At 48.3% G+C, this 25,967-nt stretch overlaps 1 protein-coding gene across 6 annotated transcripts in view; it reads right to left on the bottom strand.

Moving 5' to 3' along the window:
- Positions 1-24,687, bottom strand: part of LOC126526471 (uncharacterized) — a 218,290-nt gene extending 193,603 nt beyond the window's left edge. For 5 of the 6 annotated variants that reach the window (XM_072289604.1, XM_072289605.1, XM_072289608.1 and 2 more), the window contains exon 1: positions 24,405-24,687. In XM_072289604.1, coding sequence (XP_072145705.1) covers positions 24,405-24,471 — 67 coding nt within the window. In that variant the 5' untranslated portion in view covers positions 24,472-24,687. Of the gene's footprint in view, positions 1-13,507; positions 13,592-24,404 lie in introns of those variants that run through there. The other variant, XM_072289606.1, reaches the window with a different exon arrangement.
- Between the last annotated feature and the right edge of the window lie 1,280 nt (positions 24,688-25,967).

The raw sequence follows: 25,967 nt of genomic DNA, 5'->3' as shown, positions 1-25,967 counted from the left end.
AAACAGCTTCATTTCTCACGTTCGTCTTTCTTGGTTCTGTCTAAATCGTCCCTGGCCATGTGGTTTCTCAGCCTCGTTTGACTCACCACCAAAACGGAAGATCGCTGATCTGCCCGCTGATCAGCAACAATGCGCAACGTTGCTGGTGAAAAATAAACGCACAGCTATAGATTTGGAAACAAAGTGCTTCTAACCAATGAGGCAGTTGTCGCAAATGTGCTCGCATCAGACAGCAACGGCGACGACGGGTGCGATGACGCAGTAGAGCAGGCTGCCTCAATGTTGTCCTCACAGGACACCCAGCAGATGATTCAGTCTCTCCAGTGCTTCGTTTTCGTGAGGAACCTTCGCTGCACTACGTGGAGCACCTGGAGAAGCCTTGGAGAAGGATGTCAGTAAGCGTCATGTAAAGCCTGCAAGGCTGACGGACATAGGGTTTCCTCGTGCAAGCCAGTGAAAAGTAGGTATGTGGCGAGATGTTTGTGGCCATCTTGCCTCAGGATTTCTTCTGGATTTCTCAAGCTCACAGCATGTTGCGACAACCTTCTTGCATTATTTAAAAGGCTTCTTTTGGGGCTACCAAAGCGATGCCTTGGCAGAGCTCGTGTATCGCTTGCCACTGTTAGGGTTAGCGTCCCGCACCACGTGCAGAAAGAACTTTCTCTCACGCGACCTTGTTCGTCGAAATGAGGCGTGACTTCTCCTGTAAAGGTTGGCGTCCCGCACCACGTGCAGAAAGAACTTTCTCTCACCCGACCTTCTTCCACCAGGCCTTGTCGAAATGAAGCGTGACTTCTTAATTCGCCATGACCATTTCGAGTGTCTGCCGGTCTGGCGGAAGCCCTGCAGTGTACAGGTTTCTTTTGTGTGTGTGCGAGTTTAGAGAGACCTTTTTCTCGAACAAACTACAGGAGAACTTCCACGAACCCGCAACAAGCAGAAGAGACGGACAGGCGTCTACAATTCCAGGAAGCATGACGACCTCCTCCTTGCAGCAGGCTCGGTATAAGCGGAGGAGGAGGGGCCCTCTTTCTGTGCCAGTCACGTGACGTCGACGGAAGCAAGATCCCACCCACAATTGTAGAGAGCCTATTTAAGGGGCTCCGAAATGTACTTTTGATCACTTCATGCTCTTCTCATTTTTTTTTCATCTACCTTTGAATAAACCGTGCAAGTTTCGCACTAGAAATCGTCTCGCCCTTGCTTGGTTGCCATGGTCTACCAGATGCCTGCAGCCCGCCGACAACGCCAAGCTACCCAACAGTTTGTTGCGTACTCCAGGGTAGCGTATCGTACTGCTGCCGAGAAGTAGCGACGCCTGCCTATCGAAGCTCGACCAACGTTCATGACTGCATATGGTGAGTGCATGGCTTTCCTTCACTAAGATATCACTTGGCTTTACGTATTTTTTGGAAAGTACAGGGCAGTGATTTTTCTTTAACCAGTGACGGAAGTTTTGAATATGACAAGGTTGTTATAGAGAGAAGAGTTAGCAGCACTAAGGGCAGCCATGAACTTGAAGGCACTTAAGAAGCCGGAATTGTAGAGCTTGGCCAGAGTTGGGCCTCGAAAATGCCGAATCAAAGAGAAAGCCGGAGATCATTCAGGCGATCGAAGCGATCGAGGCGGACAATGAACTGGCGGAATGCCTAGAGAGCATTGCAGAGGAAGAGCGTAAGCGCCTAGAGGAAAAAGAGCGTAAGCGCTTAGAGGAAAAGGAAGAGCATGTTGCACCCGACGCACTTGAAATGAAGCGCCTAGAGATTGAGCTCTTGAAAGCTCAAAATTCTGAAAGACCTAGCCCAGAGGCACGCAAAAGTGAGCGCAGAATGACAGACTTGATGGCACCCTACGCCATAGGAGGGGACATAGGTCTTTTTCTGGTACAGTTTGAGCACACATGTGAGAAGTCAAAATTCGCGAGAAACACGTGGCCGCAACGCTTGCTTACGTTGCTGCCACGTGAGGTAGCTGATATCATCGCCCACATGGGGAAAGAAGAAGCAGAGGACTTCGATGAAGTCAAACGAAGCTGCTTAAAAAGCACAGATTATCAGTGGAAGCGTTTAGGCGAAAATTCAGGGAAGTCGAGAAGACCAAAAGTGAGTCATATTCAGATTTTGCATACACCTTGGAGGTAAACCTGAAGGAATGGCTCAGAGAAGAGGGTGCACTCAGCGACGCCTAAAAGACAATGCAGTGCATTGCTTTAGAACAGTTCTATCGCCAGCTGCCAGTAAACATCAAGCATTGGGTTCAGGATAGACCAGGCATAGACACTATCATGAGAGCGGCCAATCTCACTCAGGAGTACGTAACTTGCCGTGCGTTCGAAGGCAACGAAGCTCCTAACAAGGAGGTGACTAAATACAGACCTGACAAGCCAGAGCGATGGTCGAAGTCGAATCAGTATAAATCAAAGGAAAGGTCAGATTCAGTGAAAAGTAGTGACAAGAACAGCAAGGGAAGGGAGGAGTCACCCGAACAGAGGGCAGAAAGGTAAAAGAAAAAGGCTTTCAAGGCCAAGAAACCAATAGTTTGCTACAACTGCCAGCAAACAGGGCATATCTCCGTGGGATGCAAAAATCCCAAACTAGTGTTGATGTCACTGACTAGTAACGAGGAAAATCTGAAATTGCTAGAACCATACGTTCGAGACCTCGTGGTAAACGGCAAACCGTGTAGAGTGCTTCACGACTCGGCAGCCACAATGGACGTGGTGCATTCGTCGTACGTAGAGGAAGGCCGGTTCACAGAATGTGCTTGTATAAGACAAGTCGTGAAAACCTCCAGTGTTTGTCTCCCTGTGGCCAAGATTCATATCGAAGGACCTTTTGGAGTACTGGACACCGAAGCCGCCGTCTCGGCACATCTCCCGCCGCAGTATCCGTATTTGTTTTCTAACAAATCAGAGGATTTGCTATGACGCAAGGGAATCGGGTTTAGTGAGGGAACAGAGCAAGCCCTAACTCGTTCCAAGGCAAGGGAGCTCGCGGCCAAGGCAGCGTACGAATGCCCAGTGGTGAAGGAAACAGGTATGACGGAGCATTCGTCAGCCAGCACCAGACAGGACAGCCCTATAGGGGATAATGCGGAAAGTGCACCAGCTAAGGAAGAGGTCAGGCAAGCGCTGGACCCTGAAATGTCTTGCGAGGCAGAATGCAGAAAGTTATTGAACATAAGCCCTGCCACAATGATCGCTGAGCAGGAAACGCGTAAGGCACAAAGCAATGCTGAGCATTACTATGACAAGACGGCTCCTCGCACGCGACGCTTTGAAGTTGGGGAAAAGGTAACGATCCTGAAACCCTCGTTGAATAACCAACCTGAGGAGATGCCTGTCGACTTTCCAAAATTAACAGCAGTGACGGAGGCAAAAGACATTCACAAGACCATTGACAAGTTGGTAGAACAGGCAGAGTTGAATCCAAATCAAAGGGCCGAACTGAGGGAACTCGTGTTTGAATTTAAAGACGTATTTTCAGACACACCGGGCAGGACCACTGCGATCGTTCACGACACAGAGATAACCTCATCGGACCCAGTGTGTTCGAAAACTTATCGCGTTTCGCCTCGTCAACGTGAAGTCATGACCGCTGAAATAAGCAAGATGTTAGAGCTAGGTGTAATCGAGCCAGGAGATAGTGATTATACCTTGCCTCTTATCTTGGTTGAGGTCCCCGAAGAGGAGTCGCAACCATGTATCGACTACCGCAGGCTCAACTTAATCACAAAGGACCAGACTTATTTAATACTGCATATCGAGGAAAGGCTTGAGAAAGTGAGCAGTGCTAATTTCACCTCTACACTCGATTTAGTCAGAGGGTATTGGCAGGTTCCGTTGACCGAAAGGGCAAGTAGGCTTGCAGCGTTTATTTCCCCGATGGGAACCTTTCGTCCGAAAGTCCTGAGCTTTGGATTGAAGAATGCGCCGTATTGCTTCTCTAGCCTTATGGACCAGGTGCTACGAGGAATGGAGGACTTTGCACTTCTGTATCTCGATGACATAGCAATCTTTTCTTCATCCTGAGCGGACCGTATGCAACGCCTGCGAACCGGGCTGTGCCATCTATGAGAGGCCAGCTTAACTGTTAAGGCTCCCAAATGCCAATTAGTGCGCGCGGAGGTAGCTTATCTAGGTCATGTAATAGGGCAAGGTCATTGTCAGCCTTCCGAGGTTAAACTGACCTCCCGCAACCACGCACCAAGCGGGACATCAGATCATTCCTTGGCTTTGCAGGTTATTACCAAAGATATATCCCGCGGTATTCCGAGTCCTTTAACGGATGCTCTCAGAAAAACAGAACCCCAAACAGTAAAGTGGAATGACGCAAAAGAAAAGGCTTTTAGTAGGCTGAAGAAAGCATTAACGAGTCAGCCAGTGTTGAACGTGCCCGACTACTCTAAGCCATTCATTCTTCAGTGTGATGCCAGCGACGGGGTATGGGGGTGGTGCTTTGTCAAAAGAGAGATGAAAAGAACGAACACCCTGTACTCTACGCCAGTAGAAAGCTTTCAGTTCGTGAGGAAGCATACAGTGCATCAGAAAAAGAATGCGCCTGCGTAGTATGGGAGGTGCAGAAGCTAGCTTGCTATATCACTGGTTCAAGGTTCACCATAGAGACTGACCACTGTCCCCTCGCATGGCTGCAGTCCATGTCTACGAAAAACAGGCGTCTTTAGCGCTGGAGCTTGGCTCAATAGTACAGCTTCGATATTCGCTACAAGAAGGGTAAGCTTAACGGCAATGCCAACGGTTTGAGTCATTGCCCCTAGAGTAACGAAAGCCTCATGCTTACCCGGGTTTCCATGGCATTTGTACGTTCGTTCATACGTTTTTCCGATGTGTAGTCGATTGTTAGCTGATTTTATAACCACGTCTTAACGCTTTCAAGAAATGGCTGTTTTTAGTGTTCAGGAGGTAGGGACGTCCCGTAAGGAATGGGAAAGGTGTAGCGCGTTTTCTTTTTTTTTTAGAGCCTGGTGTGCCTTGGAGGAGGGTGGCCTTGTGCACGCTGCTTTGTGGTTGTGGGTCTGGCACTGTTCTGGGGTGATTGCTTGCCCACGCAGGAGATGAAAAGTTGCGAGACCTGCTTGCAAGACCAATTTCACCGGACCGGACCAGGGAGAAAAGTCACAAGAGCAGCCACGAGGACTGACGACAACTCCCAGGAATCTACCAGCTACGAACTAAGAGTTCGTCACCTCTAAGGGGACTTCTGCTACTGAAACGCCAATCCCTTGCACAGCAGCTGCTGGCCCCTACACGTCGGGATCTTCCTCCCCCGCCGGAGGTGCTGTTAGGCTTGGCGTCCCGCACCATGTGCAGAAAGAACTTTCTCTCACGTGACCTTTTAAGTTGAAATGAGGCGTGACTTCTGCGATGGTTGGCGTCTCGCACCACGTGCAGAAAGAATTTTCTCTCATGTGACCTTCTAAGTCGAAATGAGGCGTGACTTCTCCTGCGATGGTTGGCGTCCTGCACCATGTGCAGAAACAACTTTCTCTCACCCGACCTTCTTCCACCAGGCCTCGTCGGAACAAAGCGTGACTTCCTAATTCGCCATGACCATTTCGAATGTCTGCCAGTCTGACGAAAGCCCCGCAGTGTACAGGCCTCTTTTGTGTGTGCGTGTGTGTGTGTGCGCGAGTTTAAAGAGACCCTTTTCTCGAACAAACTACAGGAGAACTTCCACGAACTCGCGACGCGCAAGAGAGATGGACAGGTGTCTACAATTCCAGGAGGCGTGACGACCTCCTCCTTGCAGCAGGCTCAGTATAACCAGAGGAGGAGGGGCCAGTGGCGTAGCAACAGGGGGGGCCGGGGGGCCGTGGGACCCGGGTGCAAGGGGCCAGTGGGGGGGAAGGGGGTGTCATACGCCTGAAGACAACCCTCTTTCCGCCGGCTTGACTGGGTGCAAATGGCAAAGAATGCTCCAATATCCAGTAGCCCGAGCTCATGTACCTGATGCTTTGCGCCGCAGAATTGTCGGCTGCAGCTCTATCCAACACCCCACGAAACAATTGCACGAATGTTCGGGCTAAAAAATTTAATTCGCAAAATGGTCACTAAGCTATTCGCTTTAGCGGAACGTTTCATGTGGGGTGCGCTCGTGCTGTGTGTTCATGCTGGGAGCAGGAGTCGCTAAACATACAGTGAGGCGTTGTAAGGCGTTGGGGCTCTTGGGTACCTCTTCCGTTCAGAACGCGCAGCGAAGACGAACAAAGACAGCAGCAAGAGGGCGTTCAACCAGCGCGCCCGGCGCGCGCGTTTACGGCGGAGCGTTCATTGAGAGCGACGTTGCATAAGAGGGGTCGTCAAAAGTCGCGAATGGGATTCTCTGGATCGTCTTCAGACTCTGTTCGGCCGAAGAGTTTGGCGGCGTATGACTCGGCAGGCTGTAGTCGCGGGCCCGCCGCGATGTCCGGCTCGCTTTTACTTCCCCTATCCCGCTCGCTCCGAGAAGCCGCTGCGAAACCTGCCGCTATGTTTCACACTTTCCTTCTTACCCTCGAAAGTTTCAGAAAACTGTTGTTGTTGTGCGACTTCATGTCACAGGTACAGTGTCTGTTTCAGCTGCACAGAATTTCATAAAAAGAAAGGTGAATTTTGTAATGACATTTCCCGATCGAGATTCTATGAAGTTATGTCTTTTTGTGATTACTAGGAACTCGGTAGCGCGAAAAATATGGCAGATAAGTAATAACCATATCCTTGATAATTCCGTAATTTGTACTTATAGAGGAAGCACTTCAATTCGAGAATTGAGAACTCAAAGTCATATTATTAACTCAACAAAAACTTCTTAAAGAAAACCGTTGTGGGTGCTACAACCTACAGTACTTTGGCCCTGCGGGCGGTGCCAAGTATGGCAGTAGCGAAAGAAATATGAAAGAGGACCAGTGACGTACGTTGATCCCTCAACCATCTCCATTGCGAGTGCAGACCAACAGGTTTCGCTGGCACGGGCTTCATCGCGGTCTTCTTTTCTTTGTGTGGTGACGCCAAGAATCGACGCGAAGCGTTGCTCTATTCTGTTCCCAATCTTTTGGTGGTACCGCAGCTCGGATAATCACGTTTGTCCGTATAGCAGCAAATAAAACAAGGCTTTATTGATCAGAATGAAGAGAACTAGTAATTGTCATAGCATTGGCGCCCGCGCAGCAGGGAGGCAATTGGCGTTTTCCGTTTTTCTAATATGGTGGGGAGATCAGCGTCACTGAGACACAATTTAATTTTAGTTTTCGTTCAGGGCTGCCCACCGCCAAAATACTGCGGGCCATAGTACCTACGACGATTTTTGTGAAGTTGTGGTTGGGCAAGATATGAATGTCGGCCTTCAATTTTGCAAGTGCAATGTTCCCGTTAAAATTGGTAATTAAAACTTTACAAAAATGTTTTTTTTTCTTGTGACGTGAGCCGTATTTGCCACGATGCCGCATTTGTATTGGTTGTCAAGCCTTACAGTCTGACAGAAGATGTGCACGTGCGCTTATCACAAGTTATCAGTGCAGCACCCTGTGTTATTTGGCGCAGAAAAAAACAGCGTGTATTGGCCTTGAGCTCTACCACTGTAAAGCTGGCGCCACCGTCGGTGTGACGTGCTATTAGGGATCACGTGGACATAGCGGCCGCGTCGGCTGCTTCGGGAGCGCCGAAGCGAGCTGGAAACGAGAGTTTAAGTTCCCTCGTACGCTGCGGTCTTCATTTAGTGACGAGATTTTCCCGTTTTGAGTGTCTCCTTTACAACGATTGAAAGCATTACAATAGGTAGTGGCTGCCTTTGAAGGCGCGCAACATGGTAGGCTACTGCTCAGTGCCGGACGTACGCAACGGAGCCCGGTGTCATCCTTATTCATACGTAGCCGCAGGAAAAGAAGCCGCGTGAAGCTTGGCTCGCGAAACATAAAACCGGCAAACAGTCATCGACTGATACTCGGGTATGCAGCAAGCGCAGACGCGAGGAATATTTATGCCACGGCGCCGGGTCTGCGATGTTCGAAAAACGCGCCCTGAGACGCTCGCCCGAGTCTGCTGCCCGACTAATGTCATGACGGTTTGGTTAATGAACTTTTCGATGCTATAGATACTGGCAAGTTCACTGGAGTGGAAAGGGAGCTGTAAGAAGCACATTAAAAAGAAAGCATGGCATATGGTCATGTTTGTGTTTTGAAATAATGCACTGGATTACAAAAAAAGAAGCAGCGCGAAATCGCACACTGAGAACACCGATAAACATATAGTCCGACGCAACTCGAGAAATAATATTGAAACGTCCAAGAATTTAGAAAAGAAAGATTCAATCGTCGCGATGGCACATCACAGTCGCCGTAGATATAGGCGTCGAAGTCTCTACAACGAAATTATTTTGGAACAGCTCTGATAGCGCACACGCAACAATGGTTGCCTGTATACTGTGAAATGCTCATATTCTGCGGCCTAAAGCTCATGGCACGGTGCGAAAACGCGCACGCGGCGAAAGCGAAACAGTGCGCGGACAAGCATGCAGACACGCTGTCGGTCGCTGCGAAGCTGTGCGATCGCTGCATTGAGGCTTCATTCTATTATGCTCGATTTAGTTATATCAACACTATAAGAACATATTTCACATAGTTTGCTCTCAGCGTTTGCCTATCTTTCACGCAAGAAGCCGGTTCGGGAGACTCCATTGCTGCAATTGCGCACAGTGGCGTTCACTTTACGTATTCGGTAAAGAGATAGCGTCTGTAAACGATTCTGTGCTTTCAGTTTGCCCAATATTTTTATTTAGACAGTAAAAACTTTCTCTCGTTTCGAAAGTACTCACAGAAATTTCCGGGAGAGCTCCCGCGTGGTGTTTTCACTGAGCACTGACAGCAAAACCTATGAGGAGCGCGCCGCGTGATCCCTCAAACTACGCCAGCGAAGCGCTTCCGATAGATGGCGACTCCGTAACTCCTCGCCGCCAATACCTGCTGCATTCGCGATCTCTGGGAAAGAAAGCGAAGGAGAAGGGGAGCCGGGGGACGTGCGAGGTATGCAAGGCGGCTGTACTGGTGCTGAAACCCAGAAATTGTCGATATCCTCGCCTTCCTCGACTACACCAGGGGGGGGGGGTACGACAGAAGACCTATGGGCCCCGGGTGCCAGACAACCTAGCTACGCCACTGGGAGGGGCCCTCTTTCTGTGCCGGTCACGAGATGTCGACGGAAGCAAGATCCCGCCCACGATTGTAGAGAGCCTATTTAAGGGGCCCCAAAATGTACTTTTGATCACTTCATGCTCTTCTCATTTTCTTTCATCTACCTTTGAATAAACCAAGCAAGTTTTGCACTAGAAATCGTCTCGCCCTTGCTTGGTCGCCACGGTCTACCAGATGCCTGCAGCCCGCCGGCAACGCCACGCTACCCAACCGTAATGTCGGTCGAGCTTTGATAGGCAGGCGTCGCTACTTATCGGCAGCAGTAAGATACGCTACCCTGGAGTACATAACACCACCCATGACCCATCTTTGCAATTGTTAAAGCAGTGCCATTCTTTAAAATGCCCCTCACCAGGTCTGGTCATCTTGAGCTGACACGCGCAGGGCATACAATGCGCGCTAACGATCATGTTTGCACAGAATTACATCGCTATGCACCATGGAAAGGTCTGAAATTTCAATCTGAACGCCACTTTCCCTTTCTCTCGCGGCGACCATGCTCCAAGCCGGACAGTGACACAGTCGTGTCCCAGCTCCTACGTAGTCATGTCCGCAGGGTGACATCGCTCGTTGTGACACCCGACTTCGAGAATTACTCAAGGCAACATCTGTTAATTATATGATCTGTTGCTGGAATTGACGAGTTGAAGTTTAGAGAAATAATAAAACAAAACACACAGACGGAATATCTGCATGTTTTTTTTATTTACTTCGCACTGAAGCAAGAGAGATGTGCTTCCACTTCGTCTGCTAGTCCCCACGGTCATGCCGTCATGTGCACAGGTACTGAAACTATGCCATTTTTTACCATGTTCCAGTGCGTGATCATGGGCTGCGACCCACTTGCTCCAACTCAGTATTCGTGTAGCACTGAATTATACCGCAAGTCATGTGTCCTTGTGCACAGTGTGCAAAATTGTATGCTGCACAAAATGAGACACCACAACAGCTCACGTGCAACACTGTCAGCGGAAATATGCAGCGGCAAAAAAAAATAAAGGTAGAAGAAAAAAAAAATAAGGCAGCGCCTGTGACGTATGCGTCACGATCCTTCAGGTCCGGTATGGGAGAATGCAGGGAAGAAATTTCGCTTGCAGAGGCTAAATGGGGTGAGTGAAAACAGTGCCTCGCTATGCAGTGGAGCTCACCTTCTGAAATCATGGGTTCGCGGCATTGAAATATTTCTTTCTCGGCTATTAATGAGCCGATTTCAAAAATTTTTGTGGCAGAACGCTCCCTAGAGGACATGTAACAACTTTCAGCATATAACCAAAATTTGCTATGGGGCCTGGTGAGGGGCGCTTTACCGCCAACAGCCATGGCTTATTGCACGTGATCTAAGCACCAAGGAAACAGTTAAATGAGGGAACACACTCAGCAGTCACATGGAGGAACGTGGTGGGGAGGGGCGCTGGCCTACTCCCCATTAGTTTTTTCAGAACAGCTCTGATATCCCCCTATATTGATTTTTTCATTCAACCCGATAACAACTATTGGGTAAAAAACGGAATTTTCCTGGCGCTTGAATATTGTTATAACTGGGTTCGGCTTTATTCTAATGTGAATGAAACACCATGCTTACTTTCATTTTTGTGTGTTATTACGACATGACAGCAGGTTTATGGTTTCCGTTGATGTAATTTGTTCCTAGCTTTTTTATATGCATTTGGCGGTCTTTTGACAATGTCATGCAGTGAGTTTTGAAGTTTTTAGCAATAGATTCACTTGGCGAATTTTCAAAGAAGAGTGAAAGTTTTGTTAGGATTGGTTTAAAAAAAACATGCACAGTGAAGACAGGTATGCTCCAAATTCCTGCCCGTCCTTTTTGTTGATCAGATTTGGCATCGCTGAGGTGGTATGAAGTAATGGTTGCCACAATCACAGTGGCTGTAGCTCAGGGAGGGCAGGCTCCTCAGTTCACCGTTCCCAAGAAGAGTGTGAAGGCATGCCTTAGTGAGTATATTTCTTTAACCATATACATTAAAAACCTTTCTGTTTGAAGGAACAGGAGTGGGACATGAAGAAAGCAGGCAGCTTTGACGCGTCGAATGCGTTTCGGTACTATGTTATTTTGCACCAAGGCGACGCTATGAATTAATGTGAAAAACATGAAAAAGAACTAAACAAAGCATATTTGATTCATGAATGAAGAAACTTTATTATGTAAACGGAAAACGCTTAAAGTATCACTGGGCGGATGCGTAGGGACGGAAAAGGGTGAGCTAGCAGCTAGGTGAGGCAAGTTATTTCAAGAGTAGATGCATATTCCGGCTTCCACCAAATCCCTCTCTTCCCAACATGCCAAGAGCTGATGACATTCATAACGCCAACTGGGCGCTTGCACTTGACAAGACTCCCATTTGATCAGCATAATGTCAGCACCGAAATACTTCAAAAAGCAAATGCCCAAAATCCTGAGCAGACTAACAGGAGTCGTCAACCTCACGGACGACATTCCCGTCTTTAGCCACAACGAAGCCGAGCAGAACAGAAACAATGACACGATGCTCAAGGAGCCATCTCGTCAATCCTCCCAGCTCATTACTCTTCGACAGTGATGACCACAGGATTCGTCAAAAGTCTCCACACCACTGTCTGATGACTGCATCTCGCAGACATCCGGCTCGCCAGTGTTCATCAACTCATCCACATCACCTTTGCTGCAGAACATGGTCAAGGGACCTTGCTTGATACAGTGATACAACTATGGGGAAGCAGGGAAAGGAGGAGGCAAAGGTAGAGAAATATTTCAGCGGTCAGCCGGCTTTGCTTCCGTCACTTACAAATTGTGCTTCAGGGATGCGCAGCAAGATTGCGACAGTGATTTGCTTGCAGAAAGTTCGACTATAACTTAAGAACTTTTCGAGACAGTGGTTTCCTTATAAGCAGCTTGGCGGCAGCATTTCTGTCAGTCACTACTTGAGCAAAATTTTTAAAAAGCCACCTGATAAACTTCCTGGCAATTAGCAGCAGCAGCTTTTTGCAGTGGTCGGCATCGGTGTTTCCACAGCTCAACACTGGTAGGCTCACTAAGGCGTGCCTCATAATCTGATTGTAGTTTTGACACACACAACACGACAGCTTAACTTATGTTTGACACATTTGCCATGATGTGATATGCCATGCGAGGTAAAGGCAATGCTCAACCCTGTTGTACGTTATGAACAATGGCGGACAACTCCTCAAGAAATGACTTGCTGTAATAACGGAGGTGAGACAAAACTTTATCAAAGATGCGCAACGTTAGCAAGCAAGAGTGCAGGCCCTAAGCTCTTGTTGGTAAGACCGCTGGTGCCTGAGTGAAGAAAAAATGTACAGAGACCATACACGATGATTGTCAATGTAAGCGAATAGCCCTAATGAACAAGCAGGTGAACGAAGAAAGTAACAATCGAATGAAAACGTAAAAGAGCGAACAAATGTTTTGCTTGCCAAGTCCGACCCCCAACGATTACGTACCTCCAACTAACAACGAAAATGGTCGAAAGGGCCAAAGAAATTCACTTCAAAATATTTCATCGCAGCCACATGTCCATGCCAGAATGAAATGCAGAGTACACCACACTGTTACACATAAAGCCCAGAGCAAGTAGCAAAGTTGCAATAATATATGACCATAAGAACAATGCGGCAACAGTTTCCGATCACAACACAGACAAACACCGAGACATTTAGGCATACCTGCAGGCCTGCAGAAATATTTCTGATGTTGAAAAAAATGTATGTGATTGTTTCGGCCTACTAGCATTTCCTGTGTTTGAGACCTAATCTATACTTAGAGTTTTGCCACCGTTCACAGGCATCGCTCGTGGCACAGCAAATGCATTGTAGACATAGACACAGTCTTATGACAATGAGCCAGACATTGAGGATGCAACTGGCGAGTGGTAGTGCACCTGACACAATACACGTTGGAAAGCAACAGTAGTCCCACAGGGAAATTGCTCACAGCTGAGGATGATCAGTCACAGTTCGCAACACGATTATTTCTCAAGATTTATTCTCTTGGGAAAGCTGGAAACAAATTTTCTGGATTATTCTACTTTGTCTTTTGTGATGGCATTAGGCATCAAGTGCAATACAATACTATAAGTGTTTTGGCCTAGACAATGTTATATGCGCATTTAATGCATTGTAGGAATGTCCAACAGATAACTGGCCACCCTTACTGGCCTAAATCTGAAGATGCCTTGCCACCTGTATAGCACAACAGTGATAGAGTATCATGCATCACTCAAGCAACCTTTAATTCAATCTACCTTTACTGGAGCAGCTCAAGTATTAGAAGCAACAGCATATGCCTTAGGCTAATGAATACAAATACCAGATCCTGGACTAAGCCAACCAGCAGGAATCAGCACTTGCGGCTAATTGTTGTCAACGATGCAGAGATAGGCTAGATCTTGATGGTCACTGGTGGCAGCAGTTGCGAGCGTGCACGAGGGAGCCTCTGGCATTCCTGCTAATAAGCATCTGCTATTCCCTACACAGATATCACAAGGAGCGCGGATCCGGCGACACCGCGTCCTGCGGTTTGCTTCTGCGCATGGTCCAGAGGACTCGGGCCTGATCACCGACCTGAAGTTTGCTTCTGCGCATGGCCCAGCGGACTCAGGCCTGATCGCCAACCTCTGCGCAGTGAGGCACCGTCACTTCCGTCAGCGGCAGCACCGTCTACTTCTGAGCCTATATATACGCAACACGCCCAGGTCATCGACACTGGTGACAGCAGTTGCGAGCGTGCACGAGGGAGCTTCTGGCATTCCTGCTAATAAGCATCTGCTATTCCCTACACAGGTGGGCTTTGGTTTTCATTTTTTCCTAACTCTTGCATATCGCAACTGCTGCCACTATTACAGTTGTTGTCTCGGTGCTTTGTATCCATCATGCCCTCAAATGTTGAACTCGCGAAGCGTCTTGATGCGCTAGAAAGTGTTCTGCAGGGAAAACTGGCTACCGTGGCTCAACAAGTTCTGGCGAGAGTTAAATCGAAGATGGCCACTGAACCAGAAACGTGTGATGGTAACTTCAAGAAAGACTTGGAGGAATTGCAGGGGAGCCTGGCTTACTTAAATGAAACTGTTGAGGAACTGAAGTCTGAGAACGAGAAACTGAAGATTACAAACGTGGCACTTACAACTAGAAACGCAGCCTTGGAACAGAAAGTAAGTGAGCTAGAGCAATACTCGCGCAAAAATAATGTTGAATTAAAGCGTGTACCCTGCACTCAAGGCAAAGACTGTGTGGCGATTCTTCAGGCTGTTGGAAGTAAAATTGACTGCCCGGTATTGAGGGACGACATCGAAATTGCCTATCGAGTGCCATCTGTCTCAAGCACGAAAAATTTAATCGCAAGGTTCACCTCGAGGGCAAAGAAAGCAGAATTCGTAAGCAAGGCGCGTAAGGCGCCTCTACAGACTCGAGACATAGGCTTTCATGGAACTGAGTCTAAGCCGATTTACGTCAACGACCATCTGACACAGGAAAACAAAAAGATATTTTCGAAAGCTCTATCTTTGAAAAAAGAAAATCACTGGCAGTTCCTATGGACTGACGACTGCCTAATCAAGGCAAGGAAGAACACTGACAGCAGGGTTTTTCGAATTCAAAACGAGGCAGATCTCGCGATTTTCACTAACCATGCGTAATAGCACTTCGCTTCTTCCAACATGGCTTACGTTGAATCAAACGAACTGGCATCGTTGTTGTCAAATCCCAGCTGCTCAGCTATCCATTTCAATGCAAGAAGTCTGAAAAAACACTATGATGAGTTTCACCTGCTGTTATCATCGATCAATATTTCGTTTTCACTGGTTTGTGTAACAGAGACATGGTTAAGCGATAGCGACAAGAATTTGTTTTCATTTCCATCATACACTCCGGAATATTGTCATCGCGTGTCATCCAATCACGGCGGTTCCGCAATCTTTATTTCACAAGATATAGAGTATAAACGCCGGATAGATTTAAATCTTAGTATGCCCGATTGCGAAGCAGTATGGATTGAAATCAATAATTCATGTTTCAATACCGGTGAAAAAAGCACTGTATTTGGCTGCATCTACCGATCACCGAGCTCTAGTATAAACACGTTTTGCTGCGCTCTAGATGAAATTTTGCACACTGTTTCGAATAAAAACAAGAACATGGTTATCATGGGAGACATAAACATCAATCTTCTGGATGAGGACTGCGCTTACAGCAGAGAATACATTAGCATCTGTCATGGATACGATATCGAGTCATTGTTACAACTACCCACTAGGTGAGTCTCTAACTCGACTACTCTCATCGATCATGCACTAACAAACCTGCTTTATCCCCCTAAAGCTTTTATCGTACGAAGCAACATAACCGACCACTTTCCAATTGTGCTCCGTTTTCCACGTCTTAATCCCGCCATGGAAACTGTGTACACTAAACCCAGGTTTGACAAAGAACATTTTATAGAGCTAGTTAACAGTTCAGATTGGTCGCGCGTAACATCATTAAATGACGCTGAAGCCTCTTATACTGAGTTATCTGGCACAATTAAAGCTTGTATATCCTCAGCAACAACAATAGTTAAGTGCCGTAAAAATTTTGCCTCCCCGTCAAACCCTTGGCTTACACCAGGATTGTTGAAGAGCATGCGCAAGAAAGAAAACCTGTATCGTAAATGCAAACATAGACCATTTAACCAATCTCTTAAGCTTCGGTACAAGAAGTTTTGCACCTTACTGACATATCTACTTAAACAAGCAAAGAAAACTTACTATGAAAATGTAATAAATGAAACCGGGAACGATTCCCGGAAACAATGGCAGATACTTAATGCGTTTCTGAATAAGAATCCTACTAGGAATAGAATAACGAAAATTCAAGAAAAAGACTGCACACTTGCAAACCCTGAAGATATTGCATGCGCATTCAGCAACTTTTTTGGTACTGTGCCTGATATCCCTGGGGGTAATGACACTCACATGCCACGCTTGACACAACAATCATTTTATCTGTTCCCAACTACACCCAGTGAAGTTCGAGCAACAAATGTGAATCTTAAAAATTGCAGTCCTGGTTTAGATTCCATATGCTCGTATTATATCAAAGAAATTGTTGACAGCATATGTGAAGCTTGCAGTCACGTTGTCAATTTAATCTTTAAAACTGCCGTTTTTCCTAGTGACTTGAAAAAGTCAAAAATAATTCCTGTGCACAAAAAAGGAGACGTCACCTTACTAGCAAACTACAGGCCCATATCCATCTTGCCGTGTTTCAGTAAAGTAATAGAAAAACTATTAGCACAGCGCCTATCTAATTACTTGGACAAGTTCCAATTATTAACACCAAGACAGTTCGGTTTTCATGCTGGATATTCTGCTAACCTAGCTTTAATCACCCTCACTGACAAGATAAAAGCGGAAATTGATGGGGGCAGATTCGTGGGATCTGTATTTATCGATTACTCGAAAGCATTCGATTCCATTAATCACAACATTCTCTTTACTAAACTCGGCGCATATGGCATAACAGGTCCATCTTTGGAACTACTGCGAAGCTATTTATACGACAGACAGCAACAGGCTTGCGTTTCAGCAGTGCTGTCTGACACAAAAATAATTAACACTGGCGTTCCACAGGAGTCCATACTCGGTCCCCTCTTATTTCTAATCTTCATTAATGATTTCCCCAACTGCCTAACTTCTACAGAATGTCTTTTGTACGCGGACGACACCACTATTTACGCCTCACATAACGACATCTTTACGCTAACCGAGCTTTTAAATGATAAACTAAATAATGTCAGTAGTTGGTGCAAAAAAAATAAATTGCTAATTAACCCTCAGAAAACAAAGTTTGTAGTTTTTAGTTCACACAGTAAACCTCGACATAACCTTCTACCACTGTACATAGCTTCTCACCCAATATTACCATCTAATGAGTGCTCATTTTTAGGTGTTCAATTACACCCCTTTCTAAAGTTTAATTTGCATGTCAGCTTCATAAAAAAGAAAGCTGCCTATGGTATCAGGGTGCTTTTAAAGGCCAGACAGTACTTTCAAAAGCACACTCTCCTAACATTGTATTATGCCTTCATTTATAGCCATTTAAATTACTGTATCAGTTCTTGGGGTCTTACATATCGCTGTCATATAGCTCCCTTGCAGCACATCCAAAATAACGCTGTCCGTATTGTCACGTGGTCGTGACTTCAAAGAACACAGTAGCAATACTGTGAACGACAAAACTAACTTTTATTGGGCGAACCTGTGCCCACAAAACAGGCTACACTTAAGCACAACGATAGCGGCGAACACGGTCGGCGATCGTCGAAAATCTGATCAGCGGGTCCAGCGCGTCAGCTTTTATACAGCAGTCATCGAATGTTCCAGACTAATCGTTGGGACCCGTGTGCCTTCCACAAAGTTCTACACCATTCGCGTCACGCGATGAAATCAGATAACACAAGGTTCGGCGACAACATACAGCGGATAGAAGCATCGATAACTTTCCAGAAACTTCGGATACATGCAGGCGCGTCCCGCGCTGTGCGATAAGATTTGTTAGGCGGCGAAACGTGGTCGCCCGATAAATATAAGTACACGTGTCAATACCCCCCTCTTAAAAAGCATCAACCCGATGCTGCAAACAAACGAAAGTAATAAGGAAAAGCACTCGTAGCAAAGAAGACAACAAAATAAGGAAGTTCGTCAGCGTCCGTAAAAGGGTTTAAGGCGCACCACGTGGACCACTTCAGATCGTGCGCGGCGCCGCTGTGAATGCGAAATGCCGTCTGGCACGACCTCATAGTCCAGTGCGCCAATACGTCGGATAACCTTGTAGGGTCCGAAATAGCGTCACAGTAGCTTCTCACTTAGTCCTCGTCGGCGTATCGGGGTCCATACCCAAACACGGTCGCCGGGCTGGTACTCGACGAAGCGTCGTCGCAGGTTGTACTGTCGGCTGTCGGTACGCTGCTGGTTCTTGATCCGTAAGCGGGCGAGCTGTCGAGCTTCTTCGGCGCGCTGGAGATAGGAAGCGACGTCAAGATTTTCCTCGTCAGTGACGTGCGGCAGCATAGCGTCGAGCGTCGTCGTCGGGTTCCTGCCGTAAACCAGCTTAAATGGCGTGATCTGTGTTGTTTCTTGTACCGCCGTGTTATAAGCGAATGTTACGTACGGCAGGACCGCATCCCACGTCTTGTGCTCGACGTCGACGTACATTGCTAGCATGTCGGCGAGGGTCTTGTTCAGGCGCTCCGTGAGACCATTCGTCTGCGGATGGTAGGCAGTTGTCCTCCTGTGACTTGTCTGGCTGTATTGCAGAATGGCTTGCGTGAGCTCTGCTGTAAAAGCCGTTCCTCTGTCGGTGATGAGGACTTCTGGAGCACCATGTCGCAGCAGGATGTTCTCGACGAAAAATTTTGCCACTTCGGCTGCGCTGCCTTTCGGTAGAGCTTTAGTTTCAGTGAAGCGGGTGAGATAGTCCGTCGCTACGACGATCCACTTATTTCCCGAAGTTGATGTCGGAAACGGTCCCAACAAGTCCATCCCGATCTGCTGAAAAGGTCGGTGAGGAGGCTTGATCGGCTGTAGTAATCCCGCTGGCCTTGTCGGTGGTGTCTTGCGTCGTTGACAGTCTCGGCATGTCTTGACGTAACGGGCGACATCGGCGGTTAGGTGCGGCCAGTAATACTTTTCTTGTATCCTCGATAGCGTTCGGGAGAAACCGAGGTGCCCAGCGGTCGGATCGTCATGTAGGGCGTGCAGTACTTCTGGACGCAGCGCCGACGGAACAACAAGAAGGTAGTTGGCGCGGACTGGTGAGAAGTTCTTCTTCACGAGTAGGTTGTTTTGAAGCGTGAACGAAGATAATCCACGCTTAAATGCCCTAGGGACAACGTCGGAGTGCCCTTCCAAATACTCGACTAGGGCTTTTAGCTCCGGGTCCCCTCGTTGTTGTTCGGCGAAATCTTCCGCGCTTATTATGCCAAGGAAGGCGTCGTCATCCTCGTCATCTTGCGGCGGCGGGTCAATGGGGGCGCGTGATAGGCAATCGGCATCTGAGTGTTTTCGTCCGGACTTGTATGTTACAGTGATGTCATATTCTTGTAGTCTGAGGCTCCACCGTGCCAGCCGTCCTGAAGGGTCCTTTAAGTTAGCTAGCCAACACAACGCGTGATGGTCGCTGACCACTTTGAATGGCCTGCCATATAGGTAAGGGCGAAATTTCGCTGTAGCCCAAACGATGGCGAGGCATTCCTTTTCGGTTGTAGAATAATTGCCTCCCGCTTTTGACAACGACCGGCAAGCGTAAGCTATCACGTGTTCATGTCCATCTTTTCTCTGGACTAGGACGGCACCGAGGCCTAGGCTACTGGCGTCAGTGTGAATTTCGGTATCGGCGTGCTCGTCGAAGTGCGCAAGTACGGGCGGCGACTGCATGCGTCGTTTGAGTTCTTGAAATGCCTCGGCCTGCGGCGTTTCCCACTTGAACTCGACATCACATTTGGTTAGATGGGTTAGCGGCTCCGCGATGCGTGAAAAGTCCTTGACAAAGCGCCTGTAGTAGGCACACATGCCAAGGAATCTACGCACTGCCTTCTTGTCGATGGGCTGCGGGAACTTTGCGATGGCAGCTGTCTTCTGCGGGTCGGGGCAGAGTCCAGATTTGCTGATGACGTGGCCTAAAAATAGAAGCTCCTGGTAAGCGAAGTGGCACTTTTCCGGCTTCAGAGTAAGTCCTGATGACATGATGGCCTCTAGTACTGTTGCAAGCCGCCTAAGGTGATCGTCGAAATTGGCGGCGAAGACAACGACGTCATCCAAGTAAACGAGACAGGTCTGCCACTTCAATCCTGCTAAAACCGTGTCCATCACCCGTTGGAACGTTGCGGGCGCCGAGCACAGTCCAAATGGCATAACCTTGAACTTGTAGAGGCCGTCCGGGGTTATGAAGGCGGTCTTTTCGCGATCTCTTTCGTCGACTTCTATTTGCCAATAGCCAGACTTGAGGTCCATCGACGAGAAGTATTTAGCGTTGCAGAGCCTATCAAATGCGTCGTCTATCCGTGGGAGGGGGTATACGTCCTTCTTCGTGATCTTGTTCAGACGACGATAATCGACGCAGAAACGTAGGGTTCCGTCCTTTTTCTTCACCAGGACAACAGGGGACGCCCACGGGCTTTTCGACGGCTCGATGATGTCGTCGCGCAGCATTTCGTCGACTTGTTCTCTTATAGCTTCACGTTCTCGCGGCGAAACTCGGTAAGGGCTCTGGCGGAGTGGTCGAGTGCACTCCTCGGTGATTATGCGATGCTTGGCGACTGGTGTTTGTCGAATCCTCGATGATGTCGAAAAGCAGGCTTTGTATCGTCGGAGCAGACTTCTGAGCTGTTGCTGCTTGCCCATGGGGAGACTTGGATTAATGTCGTAGTTTGGTTCGGGAACCATGGTCGTCGGGGCAGGTGCGGCGGAATCCGAGAGGACAAACGCATTACTGGTTTCCAGAATTTCCTCAATGTACCCGATCGTCGTGCCCTTGTTGATGTGCTTGAACTCCTGGCTGAAGTTTGTCAGCAACACTTCAGTTTTCCCTCCATGCAGTCGAGCGATCCCTCTTGCGACGCAAATTTCACGGTCTAGCAATAGACGTTGGTCGCCTTCGATGACGCCTTCTACGTCAGCAGGTGTTTCTGTGCCGACCGAAATAACAATGCTGGAGCGAGGCGGGATGCTCACTTGATCTTCGAGCACACTCAAGGCGTGGCGACTACGAGGGCTCTCCGGCGGTGTCGCTTTATCTTCCGACAGCGTTATAGACTTCGACTGCAGGTCGATGATTGCGCCGTGTTGGTTCAGGAAGTCCATACCGAGAATGACGTCTCGTGAACACTGTTGGAGGATAACGAAGGTGGCAGGGTAAGTCCAGTTATGAATGGTTATTCTTGCCGTGCATATTCCAGTCGGCGTGATGAGGTGTCCTCCAGCGGTCTGAATTTGAGGGCCTTCCCATGCGGTCTTAACCTTCTTCAACTGGGCGGTGATGTGTCCACTCATTACGGAGTAATCGGCCCCTGTGTCCAATAAGGCGGTAACTGCGTGGCCGTCGAGAAGCACGTCGAGGTCGGTGGTTCTTTGTCTGGCGTTGCAGTTAGGTCTTGGCGTCGGATCATGGCTGCGTCGCGTTAAACTGAAGCTGGAACGTCGCGTCGTCACGTAGTCTTTTGTCGGTGTAGTCTTGGCTTTCTGACTTCGTCGGGACGGTGGCGTGTCATTATTATGTCGTGGAGATGTTCTCTTTAACGTCTCCGTCGGCGTCGGAGGATATTCGTCAATTCGACGAACAGCAACCGCACCTCCATCGGTTGCTGCTTTTAGTTTTCCGGATATGGGCTCGCAGACCGGCCCCGGGCTGGGCCAGTGTATGGTCGGCGCTGCGGCGACAGGTAACGGCCTGGTGACGGCGAACGGGACGGTCGTCGAGGGCTCCACTGAGCGGCGCGTTCACGGCGAACCCTCGGAGTCCCATCTCCCGGTATGGGCATCGGTGGTAGATGTGCCCGGCTTCTCCGCAGTGATAGCAAAGCGGGCGATGGTCAGGGGCGTGCCAAACGTCAGTCTTCCTTGGAATGCCGCGTGGGGTGACGGGTTGGCGGGCTGGCGGCGGGGTTGGTGGTGGACGACGGAACTGTGTCGTCACTGGGCCCTGCCGTGGGTGCGGAGGGGGAACGTGACGGCGGGCTACAGCGGCGTATGTCATCGCTTGCGGCTGAGGCTGCGGCGATTCAGGGGCTACTCCGAGTTGTTGTTGGAGCTCCTCACGTACGGCGTCGGCAATCGAAGCCACTTGAGGCTGCGGTGAAGGAAACAGCTTTTGTAGTTCCTCCCGCACGACCGCTCGGATAGTCTCGCGCAGGTCGTCGGTGGCCAGTGACTGAATTCCTGTGTAGTTGGTAGAGTTCGTGCGGCGGTTGAATTGCCGGTTCCGCATTTCGAGTGTCTTCTCGATGCTGGTGGCCTCGTGAAGAAACTCTTCTACGGTCTTCGGTGGACTTCGTATCATTGCGCCGAAAAGTTCTTCCTTCACGCCACGCATGAGAAGGCGGACTTTCTTCTCTTCGGGCATATTCGGGTCGGCGTGGCGGAACAGGCGGTTCATTTCTTCCGTGAATATGGCGACGTTCTCGTTAGGTAGCTGCACTCGGGCGTCCAGCATAGCTTCGGCCCTTTCCTTGCGCACGACGCTTGTAAAGGTGCGCAGGAAGCCGGTACGGAACAGGTCCCATGTTGTCAATGTCGACTCCCTGTTCTCGAACCACGTTCTGGCGGAGTCTTCTAGGGCGAAGTATACATGCCGCAACTTGTCGTCGGAGTCCCAGTTGTTGAAAGTCGCGATTCGCTCGTACGTCTCCAGCCAGGATTCCGGGTCTTCAGTTGCTGCTCCATGGAAGGTCGGTGGGTCCCGAGGTTGTTGCAGGACAACGGGGGTCGCTGGGGCAGCCATTGGGGTTGTCTTGGCCACGATCTTCTTGGTCTTCTCAGGTAGAAGTCCGTGTTCCGGGGGCAGCTGTTGTAGACGACGGCTTACTCGATGGTCCGTGACTACGTTGGTGCTCTCTTTACGGTCCGGGCTTGGATCACGGCTTGTCGGGGGCGTCCGGTACATGGACCAAAAGCACCTCCACCAGATGTCACGTGATCGTGACTTCAAAGAACACAGTAGCAATACTGTGAACGACAAAACTAACTTTTATTGGGCGAACCTGTGCCCACAAAACAGGCTACACTTAAGCACAACGATAGCGGCGAACACGGTCGGCGATCGTCAAAAATCTGATCAGCGGGTCCAGCGCGTCAGCTTTTATACAGCAGTCATCGAATGTTCCAGACTAATCGTTGGGACCCGTGTGCCTTCCACAAAGTTCTACACCATTCGCGTCACGCGATGAAATCAGATAACACAAGGTTCGGCGACAACATACAGCGGATAGAAGCATCGATAACTTTCCAGAAACTTCGGATACATGCAGGCGCGTCCCGCGCTGTGCGATAAGATTTGTTAGGCGGCGAAACGTGGTCGCCCGATAAATATAAGTACACGTGTCAGTATCATCGCTTCAGCTCCTTATAACGCTCATGTTACCCCCATCTTCACTGAGTTAAGTATCCTCACTATAAATAAAATTATCTGGTACAACCACAGCATCGTTATTTACCGCCTTCTTCAAAACCCACAATTACATTATGTCATTGGTAGGAATAGTCTTGCTAATCCTAACACTACCAGGTTCTCTTTACAAAATAACCTTTTACTTCCAAAATCACGCAGCAACTATGGCAAACTAACTGTTGGTTTTGCTAGTGTGAAAATGTTGAATAATTTACCTACTCACGTGAAATCCTCACCTACATTATCGTCATACCAACGTTCACTGAGAGCTTATATTAATACCCTGTAAACTGCATCTATTCTTTGAAGTATGTTTATGTTGCTTATTATGTAATTTTTTTTATGTTGTGATGTGTTGCCATAGGTTTTATTACTTTTACACTGTAGAAATTGTGTAATCCATTCTTTGTTTATAACCGCAACTGACGCCTTTTTATTTATATATTATTATGTAACTAAGAACAAGAGGTCCCGCTGCAGTTTATAACTGTGGGACCTCTTTCTGTATAACTTCTACTGCATATATGTACCACTAATGAATGAAGCAATAAACTTGAAACAACTAACATCAGCATCAGCAGAAGCTGTAAAGACAGCAGCACAATAAAACGAATTAGACAAATGACGATACACACATCCAGGTATATGGGCCTAAAGCACTTTAGTACGTAACTTCCACAAAGTGGAACATAAGCTCCTCATGCCACCGGGAAACGTTTTTAGGTGTAAACATCACGAGTGTGTAGTTCGTAAATGATATCCTAAAAACAGCACAGACAAAAATTAAGGCAGGCACACCACCTGTGTAATCTACTGTATTAGTGTTATTACAATGTCGCTTACGGATGAAAAGTTACGCACATGACATACTGTTACAAGGCAGGAGGAGTCTATTTAGAAAGCTCAGCACTAAAGCACTGGATGAGGCGAGGCTGCCAGAGCAAAAACAAGTCCTCCTCTTCCCCCGCTCCTTTTCTTCTTCGTGTGTATGAACGTGCCGTTACAACATGAACAAAGAAAGCAGCGGACTTAGGTATAATGAGCTGTTTTGTGCGCGAATCCATGTTTACCTTTGAAGGTGCCCCCAAGCGACAGCACCAGGGACGTCCGTTTGTTTACCTGCTGCTCGCTCACCATGCACACGTTGACACAACTCCACCGCTAACACATAAGAGCTGCTAACAAGCTGAAAGTCAAGGAAATGTGCTGTATCTGGGAGCAACAAATGGAAAGTGCTGAGGCTACAGCTGGAGGGGTCAGCACAATTACACAAGTGCATGTAACGCAACGTTGAGCTTTGGGGCCATTGCATGGCCAGTGTAGCATGACTGTAGTGTTGGTAGTGTCACCATGGGTAGGGTGGCTAGAAGGGGAGGTGTGAATACCGGCGGCGCAAACGTGACCCCACAGCGCACCGATGCCGCGGGGCGGCGCTGTTGACCAAGGCGGGGTAAGCACGCAGCCGAAATGAGCGCCTCGCCAGCCTCGCGTCGGCTGCATCTCTACCATCGAAGTGAAAGTGAGCCCGTTTCGGGTATCGCGCGCTTTCTGCGAGCGTCAAAGAATGAATCTTTATCATGAAAACAATGTTATGTCAGCCCACATCATTACTCCTGTGAAATTTTACGGGCCCAGTTCGCACTGTATCGAGATTCAAACGCGTTTTGTCTGTGCGCATTTCGTGAGCTGGCTTTGGATGTTAGGGGCTAGCGGGGGGCTTCGAAATAATTTCGACCACTTCGGGTTCTTTAACGCGCACTGACATCATACGGCACACGGGCGCCTTGCATATCGCCTCCCTGAAAATGGGACCGTCGTCCTCGAGATCAGCAGTCAATCACCCTATGCGTACCGTAAGACCTGTAAACTGCAGACATTACCTGATAAAGTCTGGACGTACTTACAAACCACTTTTTGTCTGCTCTTGCAGACCTGTAATGTCATTTTGACGCTCATATAAGCAATTTACTATGATTGCAGACAGTGAAGCAACAGATCTGGTCATGAAATCGTTTATTTACAAGTGAGGTAAAAAATTTACAACACACAAGGTTTCAGTGTTTTCCGTTTCTTCTCACTGCTCTGCTGATTGACACCTTAAAGCAAAAAGTGAATCCTTGTGAGGCAATAAAGACGTATAACTGAGGCTGTCAGGGTAGCAGAATGGTCTAAAGCAACCAATCTTTGACATTTAACCAATTGACTGCAAAGTCTCGGCCACAGCTTTGGCATGCTAGCGTGTTACACTGAATTAAAAATTATGGGGTTCTACGTGCCAAAACCACTTTCTGATTATGAGGCACGCCTTGTGGAGGGCTCCGGAAATTTTGACCACCGGGGGTTCTTTAACGTGCACCTAGATCTAAGTACACGGGTGTTTTCACATTTCGCCCCCATCGAGATTCTGGCCACCGTGGCCGGGATTCGATCCCACGACCTCGTGCTCAGCAGCCCAACACCATAGCCACTGAGCAACCACGGCGGGTGTCACACTGAATAAACGAGTGAGTTTGTTTTCAAGGGCATTGTCCAGCTTACAGAACGATTCTGAGGGATATAAAAGGCCCTCAAGGTCCCACTCTTTGGATGCCTCTGGTGGAAGCTCTCTGGGTACAGTGGCTCTGGGTACAGCC

This window comes from Dermacentor andersoni, chromosome 8 (genome assembly GCF_023375885.2).
Source record: "Dermacentor andersoni chromosome 8, qqDerAnde1_hic_scaffold, whole genome shotgun sequence".
In the NCBI taxonomy this organism is placed as follows: domain Eukaryota; kingdom Metazoa; phylum Arthropoda; class Arachnida; order Ixodida; family Ixodidae; genus Dermacentor; species Dermacentor andersoni.
Note: the sequence above shows the minus strand (reverse complement) of the source record. Positions and strands in the feature narration are given on the sequence as shown.